The 14,814-nt window shown below is 37.5% G+C and overlaps 1 protein-coding gene across 2 annotated transcripts in view; it reads left to right on the forward strand.

The window, feature by feature from the left end:
• UVSSA (UV stimulated scaffold protein A) overlaps positions 1–14,814 on the forward strand; it is a 56,058-nt gene that overhangs the window by 25,952 nt on the left and 15,292 nt on the right. For both annotated transcript variants that reach the window (XM_074865555.1, XM_074865554.1), the window contains 2 exons: positions 10,797–10,974; positions 12,196–12,348. In XM_074865555.1, the coding sequence (XP_074721656.1) occupies positions 10,797–10,974; positions 12,196–12,348 (331 nt within the window). The remainder of the gene's footprint in view (positions 1–10,796; positions 10,975–12,195; positions 12,349–14,814) is intronic.

The following is a 14,814-nucleotide window of genomic DNA, read 5'->3' on the forward strand; positions in this document are numbered from 1 at the left end:
AAAGTTGTAAAACATGACACTGGAAATGGATTGAAATGTGACATTTAAATTATTGATTTAAAAGTCACTTTACTCCCTTTCACTTCTCTTATGAAAGTGGAAGTATCCTACCAGCAAGTTAAATTTCAAGCTGAGATGCTATTTCTAGTGATGCATACGTGTATTTGTCATTCTCCTGAGATCTGAAGAGTTTGTGAAAAATGAAAAGATTTTGAGACAGGGGAAATTTTGTATGCATAAGTATATAGACATGTGCAGTTGTATTATCCATGTGTATATGTAGCTAATGATGATTTCAAAATTGATGATGATATTTAATATGTAAGATGAACTGAGCATGGGTACAATTTGGGTGGAGGGAGAATTAAACAAGTCAATTTGAATCTCCATGTATAAGATGAAATGTAAATTTGTTAAAAGAATTTAGGTGATTAGATAACTGAAGTGTGAAGATATAACCCATTAGGGGTGTCATGCCAAATTAGCATTACCAGACTTTTAACGACCTCCCATTTGTATAATCCTTATTTACACTTGCACCTGATGTCTGCAGCAGACAAGAGACCAGCCATCCTGTGGTACCACAGAGCCATTTTAAATAGTGTGCTGCTGAAGAGGAATATTGGGCTGAAAAAAGAAACACTGCTGTGAAAATAATTTTCATAGGGCTACTCTGGTTCTTGGTGCTCTGCACCAATGTGGCTTATATCTACTGCCTCTGTATGGCTAGTATTGCTAACCCCTTAAAAACTGAGGCATTATTCATTTAAAAGAAAGCTTAGGGAGAGAGAAAATCTTGTTTCCACTTGAGACTTCCACATTCCAGGCTTTGCTGGTCAGCTGTGGGTTGCATTGGCTTAAAGCCTTAAAGTGGATAAGGTAAGGGATTGAACCGTGCAGCTTCTGACATCGTTCTTGTGCCATAGACAGAATTTGGGGCTGACACCAGGATAAGAGACTCCTTCCTGCCCTTGGTGGTCTTGGCATAGCTTGCAACTGAGCTCTGAACCACATGGGAAAGTGATCCGTTTTGAGATGTGCTTTTCTGTGCAAAAATGGAACAATTCTCAGATCTAGTTCAAAGCACCCACCTCCAGCAACTGTTGTCTACTAATGAGTTTTCTCAATTCATGATCCTTGCCTGTGTCTCAATGCACTCATTCATGAACTTAGGCAATACTGCTTTGAGGTACAGGGAAGTGCTATTCCCATTTTACAAGTGGTGACATGAGGAGGCTGTCTGACTTGGGAATATTAGCATGGAAGCAGTCTACCAGTTAACAAGTTTCATCCTTATTCAAATTATGAGAGAAATGACTGTACAGTCAAGATCACAAACCGTTATTTCAAATGTCATTAATCAGATTATTTCTCTTGTATTTGAGCCGTAAGCCAAAATGGTTTTAGGTCCCTGATAGCTACTTCAGTGGTTCACATTGCGTCTTAAAGCCTGGTTGGGATTTCTTTCATATCAAGATCAAAGCTGCAGTTCTAAAATCCCGAGGGTTAGTTCTATCAATTTCAGAAATTCTTCCCTCCTCCCATCACAAAGTGCTGTGCCTTTGTGGGTTAGATATCCCCACACTGCCTTTCCTAATCTGATGGTGACTGGGTCATGCCTTTTCTGTGTGTTAAGTAGGTTTTTTTTTAGTATGAAATGTCATAGCAACATGAGAAAAGTGGCTTATACCCAATTGAACAAATGAGGTGTACAAAACCAGACTATTTCCTTAGTAGAGAAGTTGCCACCTGTTTTTTACATAGAATTAGGAGTGCTTCAGACTACACAAGCTATTCTAGTGCAGCTCTCACTGAGCATTTTAGAAACATGAATAAACTTGCTATTGCAACCATTCATTGAAGGTATGTGAGGTTTATAGCTTTTGCATTTTCTCTGAACATTAAAGAACCTGTATTAGAAATAACAATAAAATACTTCATAGACTAATGCATGATTGAATTTTCAGATTTGAAGCAGTAAAAATCATGCATTTCAGGGCATTTATTTGGAAAATTGCACTTGTTTGTATTGACTGGGTATACTCTTATATGTACTCAGCAGAAGATTTCCATGCATACAGTTTTTTAAAGTTTTATTCCCTTGACTGGTATCCATCAAGACATGCAGGGGACACAATGATTAAAAGCAAAACTGCCTCAAATGTGGAATACAATAGAATTATCACTATGGATTAAAAAAAATAAGAAAATTGATTACTAATTTATTGGAATCTGATTCTTTTATTCTCTACAGAAAAAGATTTTTCTAAATGCTTTTAAATGTTTTTGGTTTTGTTTGTGTGGCCAACTACTAATGTTTCATATGTGTCACGCTGAGAACAGCACTGAATTTGAAGCCTTGCATGTTATCTAATCACATGTATTGCTGTGTGGCTTCACTATGCTGACTCTTAGCTCTATCTCCTTCATTTTTTATGTAGGACGTAGGAAAACAGTGGTTTTAGTTACTGTGTACAGTAGTAATGTGCTCTTTTATCCTACATCTAAATGAAGTGTCTCCCATAAAAAGGCTGTTTTGCTGTTTTATATAACAGACTTAAAGCTAAACATGGCAAAAATAGCATGTATGCAAGTGTTGGTAAGTTGAAATAGAAACCTAAGTGCTTTTGACCTGTGAAGAAATAATGGCTTTCATATTGGTCTTTTTTCCTCTATAGAAGCATCTAACCAATTTAATTGATACAGAATGATTACCTGTTGATTTTTACAGTTAGGTTTTCCTCTATTCCATGTTGTTTTTTTTTTTTTAATACTACACATGAAAATCTCCTGGAAATCACAGGGGCAGAAGCACAAATCTTAAGTGTTGAGTTTACGTCCCTAGCTACAACATCTAAACATCTCTGTAATACTAACAAAAACTATTGGTCTTTTATGAAAATATTTTGTTTAGTTTTCTGTTATTGCAATTGATTAGGGTTCCCTGGTGGTAGGCATATTCAAAAAACTTACTAGAAGTTATTTTGTAATAGCTTTTAAAATAGTAGGGTGCTGGTCAAGTCTAGGCTTCTGTTGGAGAGAGATTGATTATCATGGCAATAATCATGAAGTAGACTTGACTCAAGAATGACTCCATGCAAATAAGAGAACACAGGTATGGGATCAATACTGCAGCTTCTCTTGCTAATGGGTAGCTATATTTCATACAAAATGTGAGGTGGATTTATTTGGGGTGAGATGTATGTGTGAAGAGCAGTCTTGCCAATTGCTTTCATCAGCTGCAGGCCATAACAATGTGCATCACTGTGATTAACCAAATGATGGTGCCCTACCTTAGTTGCAACAAAACCAAATGTTTTTGATGACATTATTATTTGGGAATTAAGTTGTTGAGGTTCTGTTGACTGTTGAATCACCAAATAGACACACATGTACTGGCTAAATGGAAATTAAAAATGATACTTAAGTTTTTTCCTTCCTTATGACAATGATTTCTCAGTTTGTCTGGGTTCTGCTTTAAAAGCCTAATAGCTTCTTAGTCTGGTTTAATTTGTCTGGTCTCCATACCTCAGGAACTTCCTGAGGGAGTTCTTCCTGCATGTGAAGAATGTGGAGAACAGTTTTACATGGAGAGACAGCTCAGTGGAGACCACAGCAAAAACAAACCTGCAGACTTCAGAGTATATGAAGCACAGTTCTCAGGAGCTGAATTTGAGACTTAGAATTACACTGTCAAGGCTAACTAAGGACGTATGGGTATTACTTGACTTCGTTTAAGGGGAAAAAGCAAATCAAGTTTTGCAGGGGAAAGGACAGGCAGAATTACCTACTTGCCTTTCGCTGCCCTGTGAAATTTGGGTTTCTTTTTCCCAAATTTGCAAAATGCATTTAACACAGTTGTGTTTCTCTAGACAAGAGTCTAGTATTTAGAATAAGATTTCTATTAATATTACTATAAATCCTTTTAAAAAACAATTGTTACATGATTGAAATAGCATGTATTGATTTACCATAAATGTATAGATAACAGATATTCAGCATTGAAGTTAGAGCCCCAGTCCTGAACTGCTGTAATCAAATGTGTTATGTAATCTCAGTTTTTCTTAGCATACACAACATTAGCAGTATTTAATTATAAGTTTACATGTGAGATTGCCTCATTATATTAGTATGCTTTGAATATATCTATGGGCAAACACATGTTCTGTATAGCTACACTTAGGACAATAATTGAGTAAAACTTACTATAATACACTATTTGGAATGAAGATAACTGCACATTTATGAAAAAACATGATTAGCACTTCCAATAAAATACTTCTGCATCCATGTAGAAGTATTGATTGTAGATATTTCTTCTGATGCATCCTAATCAGCTGATCATGCAAACCTTCATCACTCTCAGGCAAGGTCCTTCTATGTAAATAAGGTTGCCAGAAAATCTGACAGGACATGGGATATCTTTGATTCCTACTAAAGTTCTTAAAAATTAATAGTCACTGCACAGGATGCTGATAATACTTCAGAGTGGTTTGTGATAGTAGTATACCTCACAGGAACTATGCAACGGCCAGGGACTGCAAAATGATAAGAAGTTTAAAAGATCAGAGTGTAAGGTGTAGAAAGGTTTTAATCTAAACTCTGCTGCTTTGATTTATTTTGATTCTTAACTATGATTGTAAAGCAATAATAAATAAGGTTAATGAGTTAACATTACAACAAATTAACATATTCTGTAATGCCATTAAGCCAAACAAAGTATTTAAGAGTTAGTGAACTCTTCTAGTTAATTAACATTGTTTTTCATTAGTTTGAATTTCCAAAGTAGAATTCTAAAATTTTAGATAAATGTAAATGAGCATAGCTGCATTCAGAGGTGCTGGGGCATCTTTTTTCATTGTTTAAAACCTCTGATTATAAAAACTCCTTGACAACTTTTAAAAAGTGGTGTAATTCATACAGAAATATTCATATTTGAAGTTGTCCAGGTAGTAAGTTGCTTTGAGTGCACACACAGCTTGTGTGCTGTGAGAATATTTGGTAAAGCCAGCTCTGGCATTTCAGCATCCTCCCCTAGCAGCTGCAGACAGCAATTTGTTTAGTGCTGTTCAAGGGTAAGATAAGAAACTGTGTCTATCTAAAATTAAAGCAGAAGTTTTCTACCACAGTAAATGGTAAGAGTTTTAATCAGTGTGATCCCTGTATGAATGCTTCTAAGGTTTTGTTCATAACAGGTATTTTTGTTAATTTTTTCCTCATTTTAGAGTTATGTGTAGATGAAGTGACGCTAACAACAACAGAGCCTTTTTTTTTTTTTTTAGGGAGGGATGAAATTTGATCTCAACTAAAAAAACAAACCCAACTGAATATTCATTTAATTTGTGGAGACTTCATAAAGATCAGATATCTGTCAGGGATGACATATCATTCAAATCTCCATCCCTTATGAGTATTAGAACCTTCAGAGATAATGAAGGCTTGCTGCCATATGATCACCTATGTTAATTTTGTTCACACACACGTTTGTGCGTGGAGAGGCATAGCAGAAGATCCTGAAACACTGAAGCTGTTTGGAAGTAATGCCCCAGACATTGACTTGAACCCTCTGGTCTGCAAGTCCATGTGAAGTAAGCTTTGCAAATTCCCGTTCATTTAGCAGTAAAGCTTATTGTGCTCCCTGAGTAAAATACATGCATTTTTTTTCATTATGAGCACACTAGAGGGTAAGTGGGGAAATATCGTACCTGAACTGCTGGATTTTCCTGACAGTCTTGGAGAGTGTCTGTACTAGTATAAATCACATACATTCAGCTTGACTAAGATCCAACAAATCAGAAACAGAAATTATATTTTTTTCAGGAAAGTTAAAGTCCATAATACTTGTTTATATTCTATCTCCATTTTTTCAATTAAACTTAAGTGAATCTGAAGTAGCTAGATTTCTTCTAAATCCACACAGCTGAGGAAACCTGTGCTTGCTCTTTCTCTGAATTTTCACTGAGGGGCTTTTATCTCCCCCTAATCCTACCATTTCTGTCAGGACATAATCTCTTTCTCAAATTTACATTTTAATTACAAGGCCAGCTGAACTAGCTAAAATCAATAATGTCAGCATTCAGCAGTCTAACTTCAGCTGAAACCCCAGCCTCTCTCTTTCCTTCTATCGATTTATCTTGTGAACACGGTCTACTTTATTGCTTCAGGCAAATAGGTGCCATTTGGTCAATTTAAACAAAAAAGGGGATTTGAACATTTTTATGATTCTTTCTAAAAGCTCGTATTGGAACAATTTGAACCCAGATACTGTACTTGTGTTAAATAAAATACACAGAACAGCAGAATTCTTAAGAGGAATTTTACTTTTAAACCTGCACTTAATCCCATCTACGTCTTAAAAACAAAACAACAAAAAACCCCACCCTGACATTGGATACCTTCAGCTAGGGCTGTTTGCATGGTGACTCTTGTCTTTATCTTGTTAGCAAAAAACTAATTTTATAAACTGTTTTTTTAAAAAATCCACAGTAGAGGTGGTGTTACTGATGTTGTAGTGTATTTACCTTTAGCCATTTTTCTGTTAATGGTTTAAAATAAGAAATCAATGGGAAAATATTTTGTTCTTGTAACTCTTAAGAATTCCTATATTGATCTTTTGGATGTGATTTTATCTATCTAAATGTCACATTGTCCATTTATCTCTCTTGCCTTTTCTGTGCGTTGCTGACTGCTTGTCTCTGCTGTTCACATCCTCTCCCCCTCAAACAAAATCGGTGTAGTGAATGAGCAATCATGCTTTCTGAAAACATCATAGGAAAAAAATTGGAATAGAACTAAGGTTTCCTGAGAACTTTTAATACATATGCACATATTCTCTCTGAAGAGGAGAAAAGGTGTGACACATAACCTGCTACCTTCTGACTTCAAGATGGTTTGTAAATAACAGGCATACGAGTGCTCTCAAAACTGTTGCTTTAAACAGTGCTTTTCAGAAAGATGTTCTTGTCCTAAAAAAAAAAATTAAAAAGCAACTTTAAATGCTAAATACAGTCTAAGCAATTCTACATTACACATAGTCTGTCACATATTTTTCTCAGCTAACCTTGCTCATGCCAAAGGGTCTGTTTGTTTGTAGCTGTTTCTGTTATAAAAGGAAGTTTACTCTTACTTACTCCTAATTATTCTGAAGTGTGGTTGTAATAGAATCTTTTGGGTTAATTCTGTTTCACTTTGATACAAAGCACCTGAAAAGGGCTTTTTCCCTTCCTAGGCTACGATAGGAGCTGAGATGGAATTGCATCCTGCCCCCTTTCCAGATACATAAATTCAAGATTTCTCCCTTAATATTTCACTGAAAGGCTGTTTAAAAAACATTATTGGAGGCACCATTATCTCTCTTGAATGGCAAGTCCACAGCCTAATAAATGTCATGAGATCATTTCTTTTGCTATTTAACCTAGATATTTCTATGCTTAGTTCCATCTTTTTGTGGTTAATTACATTTCCCTTATTGCTGGTCCTTCTGCTAATTTTGAGACCCTTTTCCAATGCACATATTAGTCTTTTAAATTATGTTTTTAACAATGTTCTTTAAAGCCTTGTTGACTTTGGGAAGGGAAGTTAGGTAACAAGGTGAATGCGGTATGTTCATCACTTCCATTAGAGTACGTGATGTGGGCATGACTGAGTAAGGTAGTAGTAGCGTCAGGCACGCTCAGCAGCAGCAGTAAGATGTCCTGTGTCTGTCTAGAGCTGGTTTGAGGACATGAAAATTAAAAAGGAGTGATCCTTCTTTGCATCACAGTCGATGCTAACTTCAGTCTCAGGAAACATTGATCAGCTTGAGCAGCACTGTCTTGAAAGACACTCTGCCTTAGGAACGTGGGCTTTGGTTTTGGGGTGTTTTCTGGAGTGCAGAACGGGGAGTCAAAGAACTGGGTTTGACACTGGCTTCAGACTGTGGTGAATGTCTTTTTTCTCTCTCTGCAGTGTTTGCTGCCTGCGAACGTTTGGCCAGTTGGGTACTTGCTGAAGTCTTTCCAGAACAGCCCTAGGACTGGCACTACTGACATACCCACTCTCAGATGTTTGTTCACTCCTGTGGGCTTTTTACATGATACTCAAGTAGCCTTTTCTTAGGAAAGGTGGAATGCATCAGCCTGCCAGAGCTGGGTCTGATCTCTCTATGGACATGGGAAAATCCTATCACACACAAGTTGAATCATGGATATACTTGCCTCCCCTCAGCTGTCTTTGTTAAAATGGCCCACATTGCCCTTTGTTGTACACTGGATAAGCAGAAGGAATGTATTGAGTTGTGGGAGAGTGAGGAGAAGACAGAGGAGTCTCTATGAATGCCTATTAACTGCTGATGGCTAGTGCTCTCTCATCCTTTTTCCTTCTCCAGATCCTATTTCCTTCCCTCTCTTGTTTTGAAGGGGGCAGGTTAGCCATCTGCCACAGTCATTGCTACTAGCCTCCACCCTGAATTGCCTTGCCTTTAAAACATTTTCCTTCGCTGTTAGTTAAGCCATACCAGAGACATGGGGTCTCAGAAGGTCTTGAAGAGTCCTCATCCTTGAGAGTATTCTGGAGCGCATTCTCCTCTGTTGTATTAAGAAGATCTAGGAATGAGTGAAGTAACCGTTTGCTGTAGGCAGCAAAATTTAAAGGCTACACATGCACACAAGCCAGATCCAAATGGATGTCTGCTTTTGTTTCCCCTCTCCTTCTGAGGGGCTCTAGCTTTGTGGATTTCGAATTGGGATTGTTGGCTCCCTCCGGCCAGATGTCCAGGAACTAGGTTAAGCAGGGGGTTGTCAGCACCGTTCTTAGTGTCCTCAGCTTGGAGCCTTGAAAAACAAACAGGAGATGTCATTCCCTGTGCAAGGACTTAGCTCCTGATCTAGGTACTTGGAAAGTTTAGACCCATATGTATCTAAGGGGTGGATCTAGAAGGTTGCCACCTCAGCAACTTGACCTGTGCCTGGAGTCAGGCAATGTCTTCTGTGTGGTTATACCCCCTAGGTTACAGGGAACACGTGGTGCAAATGAATCAAGGTCAGGATGAATTACTGCGAGACTTTATAAGGTGGAAAGAAGGGGTCAGGGCAAGTTGCTTTGATTTTTTTTTTTTGTGTGTGAAAATCAGGGTTTTTTTTCCCTGAAATTAAAATATTTTGTGCACCAAAGCTACCTACTGCTACAGGTCCTGCAATTTTTCACTCACAGGGCCGGTCATACCACATTAGCTTTTCCTTTTTCAGTTGATATCTTGTGATACATTTAATGATCATAACATAAACACATTAGCAAAGCAAGAATACTTCTGGTTACAGCTTCAGGGCTGGCTAGAAGTGGGCAAGAGACTGAAAGTCCCAGTTAAATAATGGCCATTGAGTTTACTATGTTTTACCATCAGTTTACCATGTCAGGTAAACTCAGGTTGCTTTTCATAAGAAGACTGAGATAATTTGCTTAAAATTTTAGTCTTGTAAAACCATGACTTTTTTGTGTTGATTTTAGGTGTTTTTTTGGGGGGTGGGGCCTTGCATTTCAATCACTTCTTTTATAAAAAGGCTTTCTGGTGGGGAAAATGTAGTCTATTATATTAGTGTGAGGGATCATGTCTTTCCATTTTTAGCTGTCGTTGGCTGAAAAGTTTTTGTTACTACCTCCAGCTAATAGAGCTGCTTCTCTAGCTCAGCGGGTAGAGGCACGTGCTGTCTAACTGCTCAGCCTATCTAATTGCATCGTTATAGTTTGTGCTGACTGTCTAATCTAGCTATATAAAGTAATTAAGTTGCCCCACCATTGAGCTGCTGGTGCTGAACACCAGTGCCTAGTACTGCCTTGCAATAGGCTTGTTCCTCAGGTGTAACTTAGGCATTTACTGTCTCTTGAGCGTACTCTGTGGGTATACCCATTGCTTCTGCTAGCACTTAGATATTTTATCTTGGCAAACTGTGTGTTTTAGTATCTGTGAAAGAACATTCCCTAGATAATTCTGTTTGCAGATATATTTAGGAATCAAAACAGTGGTGCTGCCTCTTAACAAATCAGGGGGGAAAAAAAAGTTATTTTATATTCTCAGCTCTGAAGGGTCAGTATGGTAGCTGAGAATCGTCAGAGGACAGGGCTGTGCCTCATGCACGATTTTTTTCACCGGCTGTACTTCCCTGCCAGCACTGCTGCTGGATGACAGTGGTTCCTGTTCTCGTCAGTCATGTGTTGCTGTGAATCCCTCGCCCAGAAGTGGTTTCTCTTTGCCAGGCTTTAAGAGTTTCAGCAGGACTTTTTGCTGAGACACCATAAAGAATTAATCATAGCACACAGAAGGATATGAATGTATGCCTTTCCTTTTACTTTCTACTTCTTTTGCATATCTTTTGGGACTCCAGGTGTTAAACAGTCGTGCCAATACTTCCTTTCTTCTGTTTTACCTTGATATAACCTTGAATATAGAAATGACATATCAGCAAGAACATGTGACGCTAGGAACTTATGTACAAAAAGCAATATTGCACTTTAGGCAAGCAGGTATTGTTAAAATCCTTCTTTCACCTACTTTCAAGGTGAAGTAATATCATTCTTTCTTGTCACACCATGTCATACAAATTTAAAAGTTGATTGTGTAGTTAGTTATTCAGTATGTTTCTGTCCAAAAACAAGAAAAAAATTCACAGACAGAAATACCAGTCTTGTCTGAGTGGGATTGAAGTCTAACGCAAACTGAAAGCAATAAGACATGTAATCAGCATCCTGAGCTGCTTGGCCCCACTACAAAGTGTTGAGACTGGGAGAAGTGAATCGCTCTTAAACATTGAGTCTTTTTGCAGGGCTTGAGCCTCAGTCACTTCCAAAAGCACCGGTGGGGAAGACATCAATAGGACCAGCTTCACTGAGCTCCTGCACCCAGCTGAAAGGGAATGAAGACGAACTTGATCCAACCTGTGCAGCTGCCACGCTGAAACTTATTAGAGACAAACTACCAAAGTTACCACCTCCACATGCCAGGTTATCTTTGTTTTAATTCTTGCAGAAACTTCTTGCTCTTACTTGTATTTTAGTCACGAAAGCACACGAAAAAGCGCTCATGAACGAGGCAAACTGTCAATGCTGTCTTGGTTTCATTTTGAAGTTACAATTCTTTTACTGAGATGTACATTTACTGCTTAATATGTAGGATTTTGTTAGTGATTGCACCAGGATCTTAAGGAACCTTTTACTACTCACTTGGTTTAGGTTTTATTTGGTGTAAATGGCCTCTATTAAAATATAAAGTGTTCCCTTCCCTCCTAACAAAAAAAAAATCCACACTTATTGGGGTAAATTTTGGTTTGCAACTAAATAGAATGTATCCTAATACTAAATGAGAAGGTAGTTTCAGCAATCAATCTCTTGGTTCCTAGTGACTTATGCTGTCAGTGCTGCCTGGAGGCATGTTTTACTGATTCGAAAGATGTATTTGTTGTCAATCCTGTTCAAAGCTTGGTGAAACTCCAGCCTTGTCCAGCATTTATCTGTGATTTGGGGATAAGACTGGAGTAATCCTCTCAGTGGCATGTTCCTGAAAAGACACTTCTGCATTGGTCAGGAAAGTCCCCAAAACCTAGCAAACTGGAATGTGATGCTGGAAAGAGAAAGGGGTTTGCTTCATTAGACTCTGGAGTTTGGAGTATTCAGGCATACATTTTTATTTTTAATCTTTAAAAACTTAATGTGTCAGTAAGGTGACTAAGACCATTTGCAGCTCTATCAGTGAATACCCAAGGTCTCTGTAGTAGTACAGTGGTTTTTCAGGACTAATGAATTCTGTAGTGGTGTTGCACAATGAGTATTATAAGCCTGCAAGATGGAATCTTGTCAACACCAGCAAAGACTTTGCAATCTGTGTGACTGCCATGCAAACATGGGCATGAGTTTACAGAAGCAAGATCTTTCTAAAAATGTGATCCACCGCTGCCCCCATTAGATCTGTAGGCTTCTACACCCATGGTATAATACATTTTATCTGGCTTTAGCTGAATGTGCAGTGTGCTGCACTTAGTGTTTGGTGTTATGGTCTGTATCCTTTTTTTTAAAAAAAAAAAAAGACAAAAAAAAGGAGAATCCTGTAAAGGTAGTTGTAGTCCTAGATCTAAGATAATACTAGCATTGGTGTGAAAATGTAATTAAAAAAGAGAAAACGTTGTGATCATTGTTGTTCTGTATTGACTTTTCATCTCTTTTCTCCAGTGACTCTGCAACTACTGAGCCAGCAGCCTTAGAAGAGCCTGACAGTAAGAGAAGAAAACTAGAAGAAGAAAGAGCTAAAGCTCCCCTCATGCCTTTTGGATTAGATCTTCACTACTGGGGACAGGATCAGCCAAATGCTGGGAAGATTCTCAAGTAATGCTCTTTCTCTTTTAAGACAATATAAACAAATACATAGATTTACTTGTACTCAGAGGTCATGCAGTGGGGTGACTATTTCTTTTGATAATTATTTTTCTTCTTTCCCTTGTGCTGTAGGACCCATAAACAAAGTCAGAAATTCTACCTTAAAATGTTATTTGTTTTGAGAAGGTATGATACTAATTAAATATCCTTTGATGCTTCAAAGCACATTTTTTTCTGCTCTTTCATGTTTGTGTATTATTTGCAGCATGGCATCACTTACTCCAATTTAAATTGGTACCTCATTATGCAAAGTGCTATGCAAGTGCATGATAGACGGTCCCTCTGCTGGGGATTTTACAGTCTAAATTTTCCTGACTTTACAGAGTGGTAACTGAGGAAATTGATATGCTTGTTCAGTCACACAAGAAATAGGTGGCAGTTACAGGATTTAAATTTGAATCTCTCACTTTCCATTCTTTTCTGGGAAGGTTTTGTGTTTCTTGGACATGAAGCATTGTTGACTTTGGGAAAGCTTTAGCACTGGGAAGAAAAGATGGTAGCTATACATCAGAACTTGTTTCTAGCAGTCAGTTTTTAAAATCCCTTTTTAGGACTAGTATTTTTATATGAAAGTTGGAATGCAAAGTCCTCTCTCTATGTATAAATTTCATTTAAGTCCACTAGAACTTTAGTATGAGTGTGTACCACACCTGGCTTAGAAAAGGCAAAAACCATTGACTGGCTGGATTGTAAATCAAACTCATATATTCTCAGCAGTATTACTTAGTTTGTTTTCTTATCAAAACAATTTAAAAAAACCAACCCATGATTGCAGTGTGAGGACAGTGTTTGCAGAAAGACACAAGAGGAAAGTGTTGCCCCTGTACCTGATTGCATAAAATGCTGAATATGTTTTAAATTATTAAAAACCAGTGAAATTTGATACATAATAGTGCTTTAACACAGTTACTCCAAGCTTTGGATTCTGTCTGGTGTGGTGTAAGCTCCTCAAAGCCTATAAAATGGTTAAGATTTTCAGCAGGGCTTTAAGAAGCATTTGTCTGTGATAATGCCAAAAAGGTAGTAAGGCTTTATTTTACATTGCAAATGAGTTATTCAAGTCATAAGTGAAATCAGAAGCATATTTCACTGCCTGTCTGCCTTGTGCTGTACTGTTTTATTTTTATGCTTTCCAATAAAACAGAGGGCACACTTCTGAACCTTATAGTCTATAACTACAGATATGCCAATCTAACTAAAGATAATTTAAGTAACTCTGCACACACAATACCATTGACCCCTGGGTATAAATTATATTTATTGAAGAATTAAGGTAGTCATCGGCCAAATCCTTTAACTTTTCTATATGCATGCATACTGTCTCTATAAGATGCCTAGGAAAAAAAGCAAACCGAAAAAACAGACAACACATATGGAACGTGTATGGAATTTGAATTTTTAAAGTCTGCAGTGGAAAAGTCTTTCCCCTTCACCTGTTTAACACTACACTTAATTACAAGATTTACAATAAATTAAGATTTTGATTGTGAGACTGTAGCTACTGGGAAGATGATTTTCTAAAGAAGTTTTGTTTAGCTGGTAAATGGTGATCTTCTCTAAAAGGTGACAGTGACTGTGGGCTTTACAAAAAAGTTTGGGCTGAACCATTTTCCCTACTTTGCTCACACTACTTACTAAGCTAGTTTAAGAACTCTTAAAATGAGTTTATAAAGCAGTAGTAGTACTTTTTTTTTTAAGATGGTGTATGCTGCCCAGTGTTGTACTGTGTGGAGGCTGCTATGCCAGCTTAACCAGCTATTTTGGATAGCATGGGCCTTCCAAAGTTGTCTACCCTCCTCCTTGAATTAGATTAGTTTACTGCTGGGATCAGAGTAAATTAGCTGGTGCAGCACTTTTATGACTCTGAGTAGGATATTTGAATTAGCTCGTTCAGCACTTGCTCCAGGATCTCTGTATGCATCATATGGCTTTTAGAATTTATATTTATTCAAGTTTTCTGTAAGCTTCCTGTCATCTTAGGAATGAAGTTGATATAAATTTGTTGAAAGAGTGCAACATTTCTCTAGAAGCTGGACTTTTTAGATTTCAGTTAACCATTACTTTTTTTTTTATTCCTCCTAATGTATAGCTATGTAATTTCTATTAAAGCCTCTGTTGCTTGTCTGGATGTAACACTTTCTATGAGTCTGAGTGGGGTGTTGATCATCTAGTTGATTATCTGTTCCCGTTCTGATCCCTCTTACAAAAAGGCTTTACTTGTCACATGCATCATTTTTTCAGACAAAAATCTCATTTTCAAAATGTTGCTTAAATTACAACAGCAGGAAATCAGAAAACTGTAGGATTTAGCACTACTTTGTTCTTTTCTCACCTGCTTGTAAGTCACGCAGGGAGAAAATAAGTATATGCTTGTAGTAAACAATAATGTTTAGGAATATCTGTGTAGGAATCAGG

Source organism: Strix uralensis, chromosome 4 (genome assembly GCF_047716275.1).
Source record: "Strix uralensis isolate ZFMK-TIS-50842 chromosome 4, bStrUra1, whole genome shotgun sequence".
In the NCBI taxonomy this organism is placed as follows: Eukaryota; Metazoa; Chordata; class Aves; order Strigiformes; family Strigidae; genus Strix; species Strix uralensis.